We start from the raw sequence: 15,061 nt of genomic DNA, 5'->3' as shown, positions 1-15,061 counted from the left end.
ACTTGAAGTACGCATCAAACCCACTTCATCATGGTGATTGGGAATTTCAAGCCTTATCGTCACACAGTTCATCGTATCGGTTCGGTATCGATACAAAAAAAATAATCCTCCCCCAAAGTGACACATTACCGTAATGAAAACCCCTAACCCGTAACTTGCCCATTCGATGGTGGAGCTTTGGCGGTTCTGGAGGGCCGTTTCCTATGTGTGACGGTAACATAACTCAATATCGGTGTAAAGTGTGTAATGTTGAAGAGATGAGGAAGCATGTGCGTGGAAAAAAGCGATGTAAGCATTTTGTTGTGGATTAGTTTAAGAGATTATTGATGCCTGCTAGAATCAGTCTCTTTTGTTTGATGTTCAGCGTAATAAAAAAAAACATTTCCTTGACATCAATCGTACTAAACATTGTAGTACATTTTTTTTATTTATTAAAATCCAGAGATGTGTATAAAATACACTGTTTCTTTTTTTAATATGTTCTTTGATGTTTTTTTTTGGTAATATTCTTAAAATCTGTTGTTAAATAAAAATTAAATGCAATAAAACGGACAAACCCCTTCGCAAACAATCTAAATTGGATTGAATCCGATCTAAAAAATATTGTGCGCTCGGCAAAGCGCCATCTATGTTTGAGTACACAAAGCTTATATCAGGATGGCAGCGCTACATCCGTCGGAAACGAGAACTAACTACGTTGCTGGGCTCAACACTAGAGAGCAGCACCGGACTAACACATCCACGCGCGTTGCTGTTTGGTGGAGCATTAAACATTTTATTCAAATTACCACTGAAAACAAAAAACATTATTCAATGACAAAGAACATGTAAATTTCTTATAAATTACTCTTTATTATTTGATTTCCAGATAGGCTTTGCTTACGTTCTACACTTTTTACTTCTATTGTACGACAAAAAAAGGAGGTAGCTGTTTAAAGTTAACGACTCTCTTGCACTAAATGCAACGAAATGTTTCGTTTCCAGCGGGGAAAGACTCATTTTGGTGATGATGACTGTGGTGGTGCTGGTGGGGGTTTGGTCGGACAGTCCGCTATTAAATGATCCTCACTTCTGCAGTTATGGCAACGCTTTGGCAGTGGTCCCAGCTCACACTTTGACGCGATGTGGTTCGCAAACTCGCCACAATTGTAGCACCTGCAGTTGGCAAAGACAAAACCAAACAATTTACCCATTGAGTGGTATATTACGGTTTCAAATTTAAACGTTATATTCACTTTACCTCACTTTCCGAAATCTTCGCTTTTTACTGTACGGCCGAAAGTCGCTCCCTTTGCACTCCGCGTGCGACGGACCGTAGACGCTCGTTGCTTCGTACCCTTTGGCCGACAGTTTCGACTCGAACTCGACCTCTTCGTTTTCACCCAACGATCGAAAGCCACCCATCTGTATGACGCTCTAATTTAAAAAAAATGGGACATTTTACAAAAATTAAGGGCATTATTTTTAATATAAATAGTAGTTGGTTGGCTCATACCTGATGCACAAACACCTCCTGGCCACCGTCGTCCGGTGTGATGAAGCCCCAGCCTTTCACCACGTTAAACCATTTGCAACGTCCTCTTCGTGGTCCTACCAAGACTGGAGAATGGAAAGTTAGAGAAGCATTAGTTTGACGGTAACAGTATTCCCTTTTTCAAGGTCTAACACACATACAGCAGGGAATCTAATCAAAGTCGATCGCCCAGAGGTCACAAAAGGCGCAGATTAATGTCAATCCATTCCGTACCTTCCTGTCGAGCGAACGAAGCACGGACCTTTCATTCCTTGTCCAAATGGTTTTTTTTTCACTCTGTAAAGGAACAGAACACGTCACAAGCTGACCAGCCAGCTGGACACGTCTCGCGTGCCCGAAATTTGCATACGCCACGAGGACGAGCGGTCTTGCGAGCTTACAGTGATTCAGATTTGAAATGGATCCGTTTTTTTTTTTTGCTTTTGATAAAAGGATTCCTCCACCTAACGGTACTCTGTCTCGCTGGGCCGTGCAATCCCGTAAAACCGCGTCATTTATGACAGGCAGCAATCTTTTCGGCAAGATCGGGTTCTTTCATTCTTGTCCCTTGAAGAATGCACAGTCAAGAGAAAAAAAAACCCTTTTCTGTCGCTTTTCTTCAGTTCATCAACGAACCGGGAAATGAGAATTTTTTGGAGCAAAAAATAGCAATATAAAAAGCAAATAGAAAGAGCCAGGAACCGGTTTATCTTCCACCAAGGATCTGATTTGTTGCTTTGTTCCATTTACTCTTACTATTTCTTTTCTCTCTCTCTCTCTCTCTCTCTCTCGCTCTCTCTCTCTCTCTCGCTCTCTCTCTCTCTCTCTCGCTCACTCTCTCTCTTTCTATTGCTATGTTTCGCTTATTAGTCTAATTTTGCTCCTGCAAGGGATGCGCTGTTTACAAGCATGTGAATAAATTATGATTAGAAACACATTAGTCCGATCGTGTACGCGACCCCGGCCAAACTGGAAGACGATTTCACTTTTCGATTTATACCCGGCACAATAACGAGCGTACAACAACAACAACTTGTCCATTACAGCGGGATGTCTATAAATTTGCACAACCCAAAAAAAAAAAACGCTCCCCTTGAACGTTTGGAACGACCCCGCGGCAAGCCCTGACAGGAACGGATTTGCACCTCGTTGCTGCGAACCTGCTTTTTCTGTGCCTCCTTTCTTTTCTTACGCTTACGCGAACGTAACGTAAGAAAAGTGGGACTTTCCCGGCTGGCATTGCTGTGGAAGTTGGGCCCCCTGTCGGTCTGTTTCGAGGCAGGTTTCTAATTTTCCTAATAAAGGATTATTTAAATGAGGTCACAATTGTATCGTTTCGCGGCTCAGGCTTAGGGGTCTTTTTTGTTTCGTTTGTGCAACATTGAACTCGTTACAATTACCGATGGACAGCGGGTAGAGCTCGTTTTTCTTCGTTGTTTTTGTGTTGAACTTGTTCCTCTTCCTCTTTTCAGGCACGATTTCGTCGTGATTCTTGTGTTTTTTTTTTTCTAGTTGGCATGCACGGTATGTATTGTTTATGTTAGGGAAAAGATATATTTGCTTCTTTGGAAAAAAAGGAAGACACATGTGTAAGAAATTGAATGCGGACATAATATTTCATTTTTGGCCATTCATCTTTGGTTGGTAATGATTGAGGCGTGTCGCTTGTTTAGGAGGTTTATTCATTCTTCTAAAGATTGTTGTCTAATAGTTCGTTCAAGAAGATTGCCTTACACTATATTACTAACACATTATTATCAGTGTGTACTCAATGGAACAAATCAGTTTTAATGAGACTTATGTGTGTAGCAGTTTGATAATTTTCTATTTAAATTATGATCATTGTTATACACGCAAATCTGCTCAAATCACAACGTTTGTCGAATAGTTTATCCATATTCACCCTGCCATGCTTATTCTATTCTTGTAGTTGAAATGTCTCGATATCGAGTTAAATATTTCCAAGAAAATCAGGTCTATCTTGCAACTAAAGCAAATATCCCACTTCTAAATGCGGTTACGGGGTTACCATAGAAATGTGTCAAGTAGAAAAGTTTTATGAATGAAAGCGTCTACGCGTTCTTTCAATTCCAGTGTCAATTGATATCAGTCGTTTTCAATACCAAATTTTTTGCAAGAAATAAATCAAAGTCGATAATAAAGCAGTTTCAAAGCAAACTATTTCATTTTTCTGCTATGAAAAATACAGCAAAGATATGTTTTTTTAAATAATTAGTTAAAATTATTTGAACGCCATGCAAATAACATTCTTTATATTTTGGGTTATTTATTTCATTTAAATTACTATAATGCTAGGATGAGAAGTGGTTGAACTCGTTGGTGTAGCAATCAAAAGGAACTATATTTTGTGTTCTTTCGTTTTGTTTAAATATTTTCTATTTGTTTTTTGTAGAACTGATATAAATTTTTTTTAATGACACAGTGTGTGCATCTTATCCCTGAGTTTGCTAACATTTTATGAATAATATACAGAACAGTCATATTTCTACATTACATTACACTACAGCCAGTATGTGTGTACTTTTCTTTGCTTCAGTTTCAACACTGAAGTTTTCAGATGGATTTCGTCAAATGATTCCTCAAACACGGCGATCAATCTCATGTGTTGAATACTTCAGATGATGAAAAACTTAACCTATTTGTGCAAGGCGAAGATGAGTTGAAGTCTTGCTAATTGCGGAATGCAATCCAAAAACGTCGTTTGTAGTAGAACATCGATTGTCTGGGGTGGTCGGAACCAAGAGTTTAATTGGATTCTAATTTTCACTGTTTTATACTCCTTTGAAGAATATTAGACATAGTTTTATATGAACGAAACGGTGGTTTAACGTGTTGAAGTGCTCAAACCATCGAAAACATACTTGCGAACTTTAATCCTTAAAACCTAAACCTTCAATTTTTTTCATACTAGTCGTGAAACGTACGGCTCATTGCTCTAGTTAATCCGGCTCGCATTATTATTATATCAGCATTTTAGAACTTAAACTAGATATAAAGCCTTATAGATTAATTTAATTAACATCTATCAATTCACTTTGAAAGTCAAACGACAAATGTAAAAATAACAAGAAGGGAGGAGTCTCCCTTTGCATTTTACACCATTTGTGCGATCTTTTGACCTCATCTGTTTCAAATGCCGCTTGCAAACCAATATGTTTCTTCCTCCATCTGTAAGTTCACTTCCATCAATCCCCCTCGAAAGACCATGCAAGAGCCGTTGCAGTGTCCAAAAATAAAAGAAGAAGCGCATTAACACCACGTGCCAGGAGATGGTTTGTGCGCGCACCGCAGTGGGAAGGAAGGAAAACCCGAGAAGTTCATTCCCGTTCCCTGCATTAGGGTGCATTTTCTTAGGGCGGCCACAAAAGCATCATCCCATCGTCGAGCGCAGCAGTGCCGGTGACCCCTTGTTGTCACACCCGAAAGGTGACACCTTTCTTCGCTTACCTTCCTGCCCTGGGTTCGGTGATGTTTGCGATGCTGCGTGCTGTTCGCTACCGGGTGGGCAGCCTCCACCATTGTCCATTGGCTGGAAGGGTCCACTGTGTCGTTCCATCGTCTCAGGTACTGGTATTGCTGTGTTGTGAAATGTGTCACCTTCGCCGGGAAAAAGCTTTCCCTCACATCCCGCACGCACAGTTCTAATGCACACTTGCTCCTAGACTGGCGCAATGCACGCCACTCGGCCACGCAACGGCTCTATTGACAGCGGGCCGGCGAGTTGCCTCACTTCAGGCCCTCACTTTGGGAGATTGGAATTTAAAGAATGCACCATCGCCGTCGTTCCCTTTGCACCAGTGCACCGTGTGTGTAAACAAAAACCTCCCCGCAAGCAAACAGGGGTGGGGAAAGCCCACCACCATAACATCCGAAAAACTAGCACACAGTCACACACACACAGAGACACACTCGAAGGTACGAAGAAAACAACCACACTCACACATTACGCACTTTTCATTCACAAACGCGCGTCTCTTCAAGCGTTGGGGATCGTTGGGGAGGCGGCAAGATGCAATCAAGGGCTCTGTTCCTCCTCACCACTCCACTTCATCAACTAACGCTCTAATCTTGCCAGTGTGCTGCAGCAACAAGACACTACCACTAGCTACCGTCACCGCGTAACGCAAACCGTTCCCCGATGCGTGCTGTCACGACCGCGCGTGAAATTCGAATGCGCGCGGGGTCTCGCTCGCGGAATCTACGCGGTTGCGTTCGCCGCACCGTCTCCCTTGGTGACTGGCGTGGCTGCGTGGTGCGCGAGTGGGACAGCAGCTAGCGCTACGCACTATACGCACTATACAGTGTTGCTGCTGCTTGTGCGTGCGTGCAACCCCAAACGCGCCACGCTCGATCGTACGCGTACGCACACCACGACTACACGTGGTCTAGCGGCCTTGCCCCGATGGTGGTGGTGGTGTTGGAAACGAAATCGTTCTTTTCAGTTCTTCCAAAAGTCCATCCACCAAAAGTGTGTGAAAGGGAGAACGTATGCCGTGCGACCCCTTTTGTGGGAATCGTCCCGCCATCATCGGGCCAAAGAACCGTTTTCTGTTATCGGATGCGAAACTGTCCCTGTTGTTCGGCCGACAAGGGAGTTTTTCTTTCTCTTTTTCGCTCCCAGTAGAGGGCAGTAGGGGCGAGCCCTTTCTGTGTAGGTGAGAAAGCGTCCCGCGAATGGAAAGGGGAGGAAGGAGGTTTCGACCGGGATAGTGTGTTCATGGGCGAGTGCGTAGGGTTCATGTTGGTTGTTTTTTTGGGGAGGATTGGGGCTATGTTGCAATGCTACCGAGCGCAGAAACGCCACACATGTGAACGCATTCCAAGCGGGGCAGTGCTTTTGGGTCGATAGAAAGATGATGGAGTGATACAAAAAAAAAACGGTGAAGTGTGGATGGGTGGTGGCTGGGTAGCGTTGGGAGCGAGCGGGAAATTGGTGGCCATTGAAGACGAGTGCGCCTGTGCGGGGCTGACATATTTGTGTGGCAAAGTGGCAAAGGAGGAGGAATGGTTTTTGGTGAGGGTATGTTACGATGGGTGCTGCTATGGAACCTCCTTAAATCATATCTCGTTGTAAAGTGGAGTTTTGTGCTTTTTTGTTAATTTATTGTAGAAGAAAAGTTCACGAGCACAGCGCAAGTTTGAATTATTTTAGTAGTTAAGTGCAATTGCAATTAAAGAATACAAATGAAAATAACTATTTGTTGTACTTTGATGAAGTCTTCTGGTTTTGATGTGACCAAATTGTGTCATTCTATGAACTGGTTTCAAAAAAATTTCAGCCTAAAAATGCGAGAAGTTTACCAAATATCTAAGATTTCCAACAAATTCTGCACTCCAATTTTGCCTCATAACGAAATTTCCATCAAACCCATTAACACAAACGGCACGCAAAACAATCGCACGCAACAACAACACTGCTGACCCGCATCTAACAAATCCCTCACCACCTACCCTCACACACACACACACATAGACTCACGCCTGCCTGTCCCTGTTTGTGTCGGTCACTGTGTTTGTTGTTAAACATTATTGCGTCGCGAGCGGCGACAAAAACCTCGACGGTTGCGTCGTCAAATCGCGTCTTCGCTGGCTGGGGTAGCCGAGCTCAAGGCTGGTCGCCATCACCATCTCCAGCCGATTGCCACCTCCGAAGCCGAACTGATTGGATGCGTCTTGGAAAGCATCTGGTCGCTTCAGGTCGCACACAACACACGTTCCATGTCCTCCCGGAAGTTGGCTTACACTGTACGGAAGACACGCACCTTAGCGCAAGACGGCAGCGTTGCGTTTGGACGAGAGGGTAAGACAGTCGACTACGGATCACTTTCACGGATGCATCGTAGCGTGAGGTGTCTGGGCCGGGTGGGAACCGGATGTTTTCGTGATTTTGGATCTGTCCGCAAATTGGATTGCCTCACCGCACGGAGAAGGGAGTTTTGGACAGTTTGGTTTGGAAAATGGTTTCATTTTGATTCTATTCGCGTGTGAAACATTGGTGTTTGTTGTAAATATCGTTCAAATTGTATTGATTGGGAGTGTTTTGTAATTGACTGATAGGAGTGGTTTTGATAACTTTTCAAGATTAATTTGATTGTATTTGATGTACCATTAGATGTACCTTTACGGTCCGTGAAGTTATGTAAGTTGTAAGTGAGATTTTTATACCTAAATAAGCATTAAAACATCATATCACGAGAAAAACAGTCATGCCATACTCCCGGAAGCATGTGACTGGATAATTATTAGCATTATTAGCATTACTTATTGATAATAAATTAGTTTTTATAACTAGAAAATTAATTTATTGATCAAAAGCATTAAACTATACTGTATTTGAGCATTCTACAAAAGATAGGGAGAAAAAATTAATAAATAATCAATATTTTTTAAAACTCTACCACTAAAGCCAGAAAAATCAATCATACAACCAATACAAGCATATCACAAGTGAAGCAAAATACTGCACAGAGCCACCGAAGTATGTTATGTTTTGTTACTTCAAACATTATGTTACAGTTAGACAGCAAATTATACTACCTAAATAGATACTCATATCTAGTGGAGCTTTATATTTGTACTCTCTGTACAAATCAATCTACATAATTAGATTTAAGCTCTATATTTTGCTTTTTCCTCATGAAGGTCTACCATCGAAAGATATATTTTGCTCGTCTAATACTTAGTTTTAGTTCTAATATTTACGATGGTTGCAGTGACATTTAGCAGCAAACGTTAATGTCGTCCAAATACAGGTTATATCTTAAAAGTTGATCAATGTTTCAATCAAATGACGAATAGCAGTTTTTCCCTACTGGACTTCGATCTTGGGAATAGTGACTGTTTCTTCTAATAATGGCCTCAGGATAGTTCTGCGATACAACTACCAAATGTATAGGATATCAACAAGGAAGTTTTTGATTTAATCCTCGAAAAGATCATGCCAACCCCTTTACATGGTTAAAGCGGACGTAAAGCAATAGTAACTTTTGTGAATACACGGACCCAGAGACTATCCTATATAATATTCCCTCTCCCTGTTTACTAGTCGCTAAATCTAGCTCAGATTTATAAGTGTAGCGATCTCGGCCGTCACTCAGCGTATAATCTTATTGATGTACTACTTTCATATATTTTGTTGTGTACTTTGTTTAGAGCACTCAATTTTACTTGAGTATTTTATGTTGTGTACAGAAAGATTATCATTTTCCACTTGTAAGTAATAGCACTAATGGTTTGATGAAAGGATAGGTTTTAAACATCCTCCAAAAACAAAGTGACACTCTTTATTTAATCTCTTTACCCGAAACTGATACTGAAAGTAATCGATATGCATCCGACAAAACAGACGCGATCACGCGATCAAACTCTTGGCGCAACTGGTACAAACGCATCCCGCCCAGCATCCAACATTCGATCGCCGATTCCGCTTTGTACAAAAAAAAATAACTACAAACGGAAACTGGTAGCAGCAAAGTTTCACTCACAAAAAAACACGTCCGCGTAAGGTGATACTCCTGTAGACGATCGAGCGATATCCAGGAGCCCGCGCCGAGGTTTTGTTTTCCCCGTGACCTAATTTGTGACGAAACCTGAGGGCGACACGTGTAGCACTACAAGGACCTCCGACAGGCACACGAACAGAAATGGAAAGCCTGTCAATGCCGCTGACGGAGAGTGTGTGCATTGGAAAGCGTCGGCTCGTTAATTCATGCATGCATGCAAATAAGCTTTAACGGGGCTAGTTTGCACACGCGTAATGGAAAATCAAGCGGTCCTTCGTCGTCCGTTCTAATTGACACTTGAACAGCGATGCAGCTGTCAATCAACTGTCCGAAAACGGGGACCGTACCAGAAGGGGGTCCAATAAAATCCGATAATATCGTCCGATTTTCGATCGCCGCGTTTGAGGCTTTTGCTACAATGGTACAGTATTTTGGGGGAGAAAATGAGAAACAATCCATCGAAATCGTACTGCGGGATATTATTTTGCTGATGTTGTTTTTTTTTCTATTGTTGCTGAAACCCTCCTGCCCTGGATTCAAGCCGTGTTAATGCGATGATATGAAAATATTGCCGAAAAAACGAATACAAATAAAAAATTAACCTCCCCGGGACGGCTTTTTTCTTTTTCATCTCTCTACCCTAAGGTCCGGCACACGCCCGCTACCAATTGCAGTTTGAAGCAAGCGCAACCTCAACAGTGGATCGGTGGACAACGGCCAATTTGCCTCTGACCGGTAGCTACCGGTACCACCGGTATGGATGAGATTTAATCCGCTTTTGCATTGACAGGACCTTCGCTGCTGCGAGAGGGAAGCAACGGCAAGGATGGGATGCATGAAAGCATTTCGGATGCAATGGACAATGGGCACGGGCCAGTGCAGTGCAGCTGGCAGTTTGTCCGCCCGCAGAGAAACGTACAGAGAGGGGTCGCTTTCGATTAATGGTTTGGTTTCATTCTATTCTCTGTGTTTGTGTCTTTATGACCTTAAAAACTTTATTTGAAACGTTGCAAACACTGATAGTGAAGAAAGGCCAACTTTCACATTCATTCGGTGCTGTTTTATTTGATGGATTATTAACATCAAATTTTAACAATGAATTCTTGACACTTTACAGCATGTTAGTTTGTGGTAATGGAGCTTTTTTGGAACTAATTAATTCATTGGTAATTAAGGTTCACATAACAAATTACACCACAATAAACCTTTCCCGTAAAACTTCCTAACGTGACAATAATCAGCAGGACTTTGAAGAATGCTGCCATTTTGGATCCATTATTTGCTGGCTGAAGAAAGGATCTGCGCATGAGCAAATATGAGATGAATGAAGTGCATCGTGGTAGTTGTGAGGCTTTCCTTGATTTGATTCTATTTTTTGTTACTGTTAGAAATGATAATAGGCCTCCCTAATAATCATTATTTATGCTTGTTTATTCGTAATGAGTTTAAAAAAATGAAAAATCATATTGGAACTAGCAATTTATTTTAAAATTTAATCATATAATATGAAATAGACATGGAATTCATTATGATGAATATTCTACGTTTATTAATATATAATATATAAAGATAAATATACTACAGAACGTGAAGCAAAATGCCATTTTTATTCAATCATGATTTTACAATTATTTTAAAATAATCAAAACTAGATGTTTTATACAAAAAATATTCGCTTGAAAATAGATAAACAACACTGCTCCGATAAATACATCGTACCTTATACGTACCTTACACTCCGACTGATCTATAATATAATATGTTATCTTCTACGCTTAGGATCCTTTAGACCTTGCGTGAAAGTGAATGTGAAAGTTTGGTTTTTTGCTATATTATATTGAACTTATTAAAATAATGAATCAAATAATTTTCCTTGTGATTCTCCGCTTTGTTCACGGTGAAAAAATAATGGTCAACTGAAAATCACAGGGATTGGACCAAGTGGATTTAATGCTTCTTCTATTTGGCGTAACGTCCTACGCGGACAAGCCGGCCTATACAGGCTTTCGAGACTTAATTCATTACCAAGCAGCCGGATAGTCAATCCTTGCAATGGGGGGATGGTGCATTCTAGGCTTGAATTCATGACGGGCATGTTATTGAGTCGTTCGAGTTGGCGACTGTACCACGGGACCGCCCCTTAATTCACTTTATATTTCATTTCGATATTTTTACAGACTAAGCAGTTGGGGTATTGAATATTTGAATTGTACCTTTTGGTGTATCCGTGTAGCCATATTCTGATAAATATTCAATGAAATATAGCAAAAAAGCAAAAATGTCAAGTTAACTTTCACGCAAGGCCTAGAGCGACCTTAATCCGGGCTTAATAAAAAAAGTAACAATACTTGAAAAAGCAAGCAATATGGGCTCTATTGAACATTGAAAAAAAAAACAATTAAATTATTAAATTAATTAATGAATAAATATTTAAATAAAAAAAAACAAAACCAAATAAATAAATAATTAAATAAAACAAAAAAATGTTTCATGGAATACAGCATGAGTAAATTATTAATAAGATATTTAGGATAAATAAAGAGGCATACAATAGGAATGAAATAGGATAAAATTACTGTTAAATGTGATTAAAATGTACATAGTAAATTATGAATCCATTCCTCAATATTTTTTTACATTATTGACATAGGACATTGTGATACAAATAAGTTTTTGTATATATATCAATACGAAGACTTTCCTTAAAATCTTGAATTACTAAAATACAGTTATCATCCGTTGTAAATCATAGCTTTATTCTGCTCTATTATTATTTTAATTGCATTTATATATTTATATTTTATTGTAAAATATTTCAATAAGAGGTCGATTTCCGCAAAAGTGTCTTTATTTCCTGTTCTGAATATTTCAAAGTACTCCTTAACATCCTGTACTGAATATTGATCTGTAAATATTAGCTCAACCTATGATGAGTGACAAAGGCAAAGGGACACACACACATCCTTACCTTGAAACTGCCACGTGCCCCTTGCACAATCTGTCAACGGATGCTTTCCTTCCGTCAAGTGAACTTACCTTCCACTGGTCACAATGCAAACAATTGGCCTCCGTTCGGCTTTTGCTGACGCGCAATGATGATGTCTTGGATAAGGACAGTGAAACCACTTCACCAGCCTTCCTTTACAACCATCCCAATAATCGTTGCGGAGCAACTCAATTAACTGCTAACTTACTGCTACTTACCTTATAACTGCATGCTAACTTGCCGGGTAGCTCATCCTCTCTAGTAGCCATTTTGTTTTATGTGGTTTTTTACATCCTTACAGGGGCTAAAAAATGGGGCGTTGAATAAAACGGTGTCGATAAAAAATGCATCGGCCGTTGATTGGTCGCTTTTTTAGCGTTTCCAAAAACGCAGCGTTTCCCATTCACGCCGGAGTCGGCTGTCGCGATTAACGCGAGTGAACAAACGAACAGCATGGACTCGGGCTGTTGGTGAACGCACGTTCAAAATCACCCTCCTGCCATCGAGGGTGCGTTTCGATTTACCCTATTTCGCTCTGGCAGGATACGAGCGTGCTGACTGCATGCGCTGAGCCCTGAGAAGGGGAAAACGGTACGAAATGCACCGCACGTCAACAGCCGGTTGGCAATAAAAACGGATAGAAAGGGGAGGATTAAAGGCAGGGATGCAAATACACCAATGCAACGATGCACGGTTCCCGGTTCGGGGTCCGAGCAGTGCTGTTAAACCGGTGCGTTTACGAAGAGGGTGCACAAAAGGGAAATGGCAAACCATGCGAATGGTGGTGGTTTCTGCTGGTAAGCTACACTCGGACACGGGAGAATAGGATATAGTCCGTTTTGCACCACATGTGGGTGCGAGGATTGTTGTCAAATTTTCGAACGAACAGACACGTAGACATAAGTTCAATGATTTCTGTACCTTTAACGTTCGAGTTAGAATGTTTGCATAAACAATACATTTTGACAAGGCATAAATCTTTACCAGGGCTTATTTTGATTTCACCAGGTATATTTTTATGAAAGTTATTTGTATTTTTGATGCGATGTTCTGCCGAGTTTAGTCTAGGTGTTTTAATTTTGTTGTTGGAATAATAGGACATCTTACGAACAATAAACTTTTTTCGTAAATTTCATCAAAGTTTTCTTCTATTTGTCAATGAATTACATTTAACGGAAAACAATGTTGAATAATTCAGTACCCAAATTGCATATGTGACACATTAAACAGTGTATTTGTTTTACTTTAATCCATAGCGAAATTATGCCTAATGGCTTCTCTTGCCTTTGCAAATGATACAGAGAATTCAACCATACATTCCAGCAAGCAGGGGTGTAGAACCCCGTTAGACGTTATACGTTAAGTGCTGTCAAACTGTTTCCCTGTTTCGTTCCACTGTTACTATCGGTTCAAAAATTATGCCATATTTTAATTACTAAAAATGTCTAAACTTGTTTGTAGTGTTGCATCGAATATTTTTTTTTACTGTCTTTTTTTAACTCGGTAAAATTCTTACAACCTCTGTGGACAGCACTGGCCGCAGATTTAACCTTTATGCTCCCAAACAATTTTTATGGTTTGATTTATGGCTTCAAAATATATTTATGGGATGGTTTATAGCTCTAATTTCTGTAAAAACGGTTTTTTTTCTAAACGGCTCGGTTTTGAGGGAGAACGGATTGCACATTGATTAATTTTATTTATTTCGTTGTTATCACAGTATCTATAATTAATTGCACCATAACAGCAGCACATTAACTAAAATTATATACAGTAATATGTTTTAAAAAGGGCATTTTTAGATGAGGAGAAATGCAAAAGCTTATAATATCTCATCGTATGAATGTTAATACATAGTTAGTCAGATATTTGGGTCACCTAATATGTTTCCGGTCTCATACTTACTCATCAAACTTGTCGTTTTTCGGATGTTCTGTTTAATTGTAGAGTAACAACACATGATATGGTGTTTTTTTTCAGTAAAGATTTTCTGTATTTTTATAAAGAGTTCCACTCGTTTTAATCTCTTCGCCTTTATCTCTTCCTCCCCCTTCCCCATTCTGGTCTTCTTCACGAACACACACACACACAGTCACACACGCATATTAGCTGGACATGGGTATAACCGTTGCCCGTCGCATCGCTCACTAGCATTGCATTCACTTATCAGCTACAGCAGTTAATTATCCGTTTAAGTCTTACTTCAAATATGTGTTTTTGTTTTAAATTATTATCAGTTAGGTAGCTGTTCGTATCGGCTTCACGGGACACTCTCGGTTAAGGATTATTTCCGTTGCTCCGCGTTACTTCTTCTGTTTTTTTTTATAATATATAACATTGTTTGCTGGGTTTCTTTTTTGTCACTTTTTCCCCATTTATACAAGATCCCAATGCCAGAGGGTGTATCGTTTCATGTTCTACTATCAACTAAACTGTTGTCTTACCCTCTCCCTATTGTTTTCTCACTTATGCCCCCTCCCCCAAAAGTCAGTGGTCCTGCGATCTATGTTAAGCTACGGGGTTTAAGCCCGTTTACTCTAATACTATTGCGCTAATATTCCACTCCGTTTGCGTTTGCATTCGTATGCCTGCCTGGGAGTGTGTTTGTGTGTGGATTTTGCTTTTTATGTTGTTGTTATTACAATTTAAAAAAAAAACAAAGTCTTACGCTCACACAAACCTACCACTCTGGTGTCAGTAAACGAATTTAAAATGCTTGTATCGTGAGCTTCACCTTAATACACCCTCGTTTACCGTACCCCGCTCTCTATACCTTAGCTCGATGTGAGTTTGCAACTTAAAAGAGGCTAAAAATTAACACACTAATTCAATTAATCAGTCAGTTTTGTTGTTCTCTCGTTCACGTTCCAGGTGCCCAAACACCTTGAAACAATCTTACAATCGTAAAAAAAAAACTTTCAGGAAGGAAAACGTCTTGTAAAATGATCAACATTTCTCTGTTTTCACTGTATATACGATCGTGTAACTGTGTGTGTGTATGTGTATGTTTGTCTGTTAATGTAACGTATGATAGTGCGC

At 40.2% G+C, this 15,061-nt stretch overlaps 1 protein-coding gene across 1 annotated transcript; it reads right to left on the bottom strand.

Moving 5' to 3' along the window:
• Positions 1 to 828: 828 nt before the first annotated feature.
• On the bottom strand, positions 829 to 5,836 carry LOC121593945 (protein lin-28 homolog). The gene is made up of 4 exons (XM_041916744.1): positions 4,982 to 5,836; positions 1,496 to 1,599; positions 1,241 to 1,416; positions 829 to 1,155 (listed from the first exon to the last, which is right to left on the bottom strand). The coding sequence occupies exons 1-4, from the start codon at positions 5,088 to 5,090 to the stop codon at positions 996 to 998; spliced, it is 549 nt and encodes a 182-aa protein (XP_041772678.1). The 5' UTR covers positions 5,091 to 5,836; the 3' UTR covers positions 829 to 995.
• Between the last annotated feature and the right edge of the window lie 9,225 nt (positions 5,837 to 15,061).

Source organism: Anopheles merus, chromosome 2L (genome assembly GCF_017562075.2).
Source record: "Anopheles merus strain MAF chromosome 2L, AmerM5.1, whole genome shotgun sequence".
NCBI classification, from domain to species: domain Eukaryota; kingdom Metazoa; phylum Arthropoda; class Insecta; order Diptera; family Culicidae; genus Anopheles; species Anopheles merus.
This window is presented reverse-complemented; position numbering and strand designations above follow the sequence as displayed.

What these genes read in the sequence shown, in the direction of transcription:
- LOC121593945 (XM_041916744.1), bottom strand. Translation starts at nt 5,090, where the DNA reads ATGGAACGACACAGTGGACCCTTCCAGCCAATGGACAATGGTGGAGGC. An exon ending in AGGAGGTGTTTGTGCATCAG is followed by an intron (nt 1,417 to 1,495) that starts GTATGAGCCAAC and finishes TTTTTAAATTAG; the next exon opens with AGCGTCATACAGATGGGTGG. An exon ending in CGAAGATTTCGGAAAGTGAG is followed by an intron (nt 1,156 to 1,240) that starts GTAAAGTGAATA and finishes TGCCAACTGCAG; the next exon opens with GTGCTACAATTGTGGCGAGT.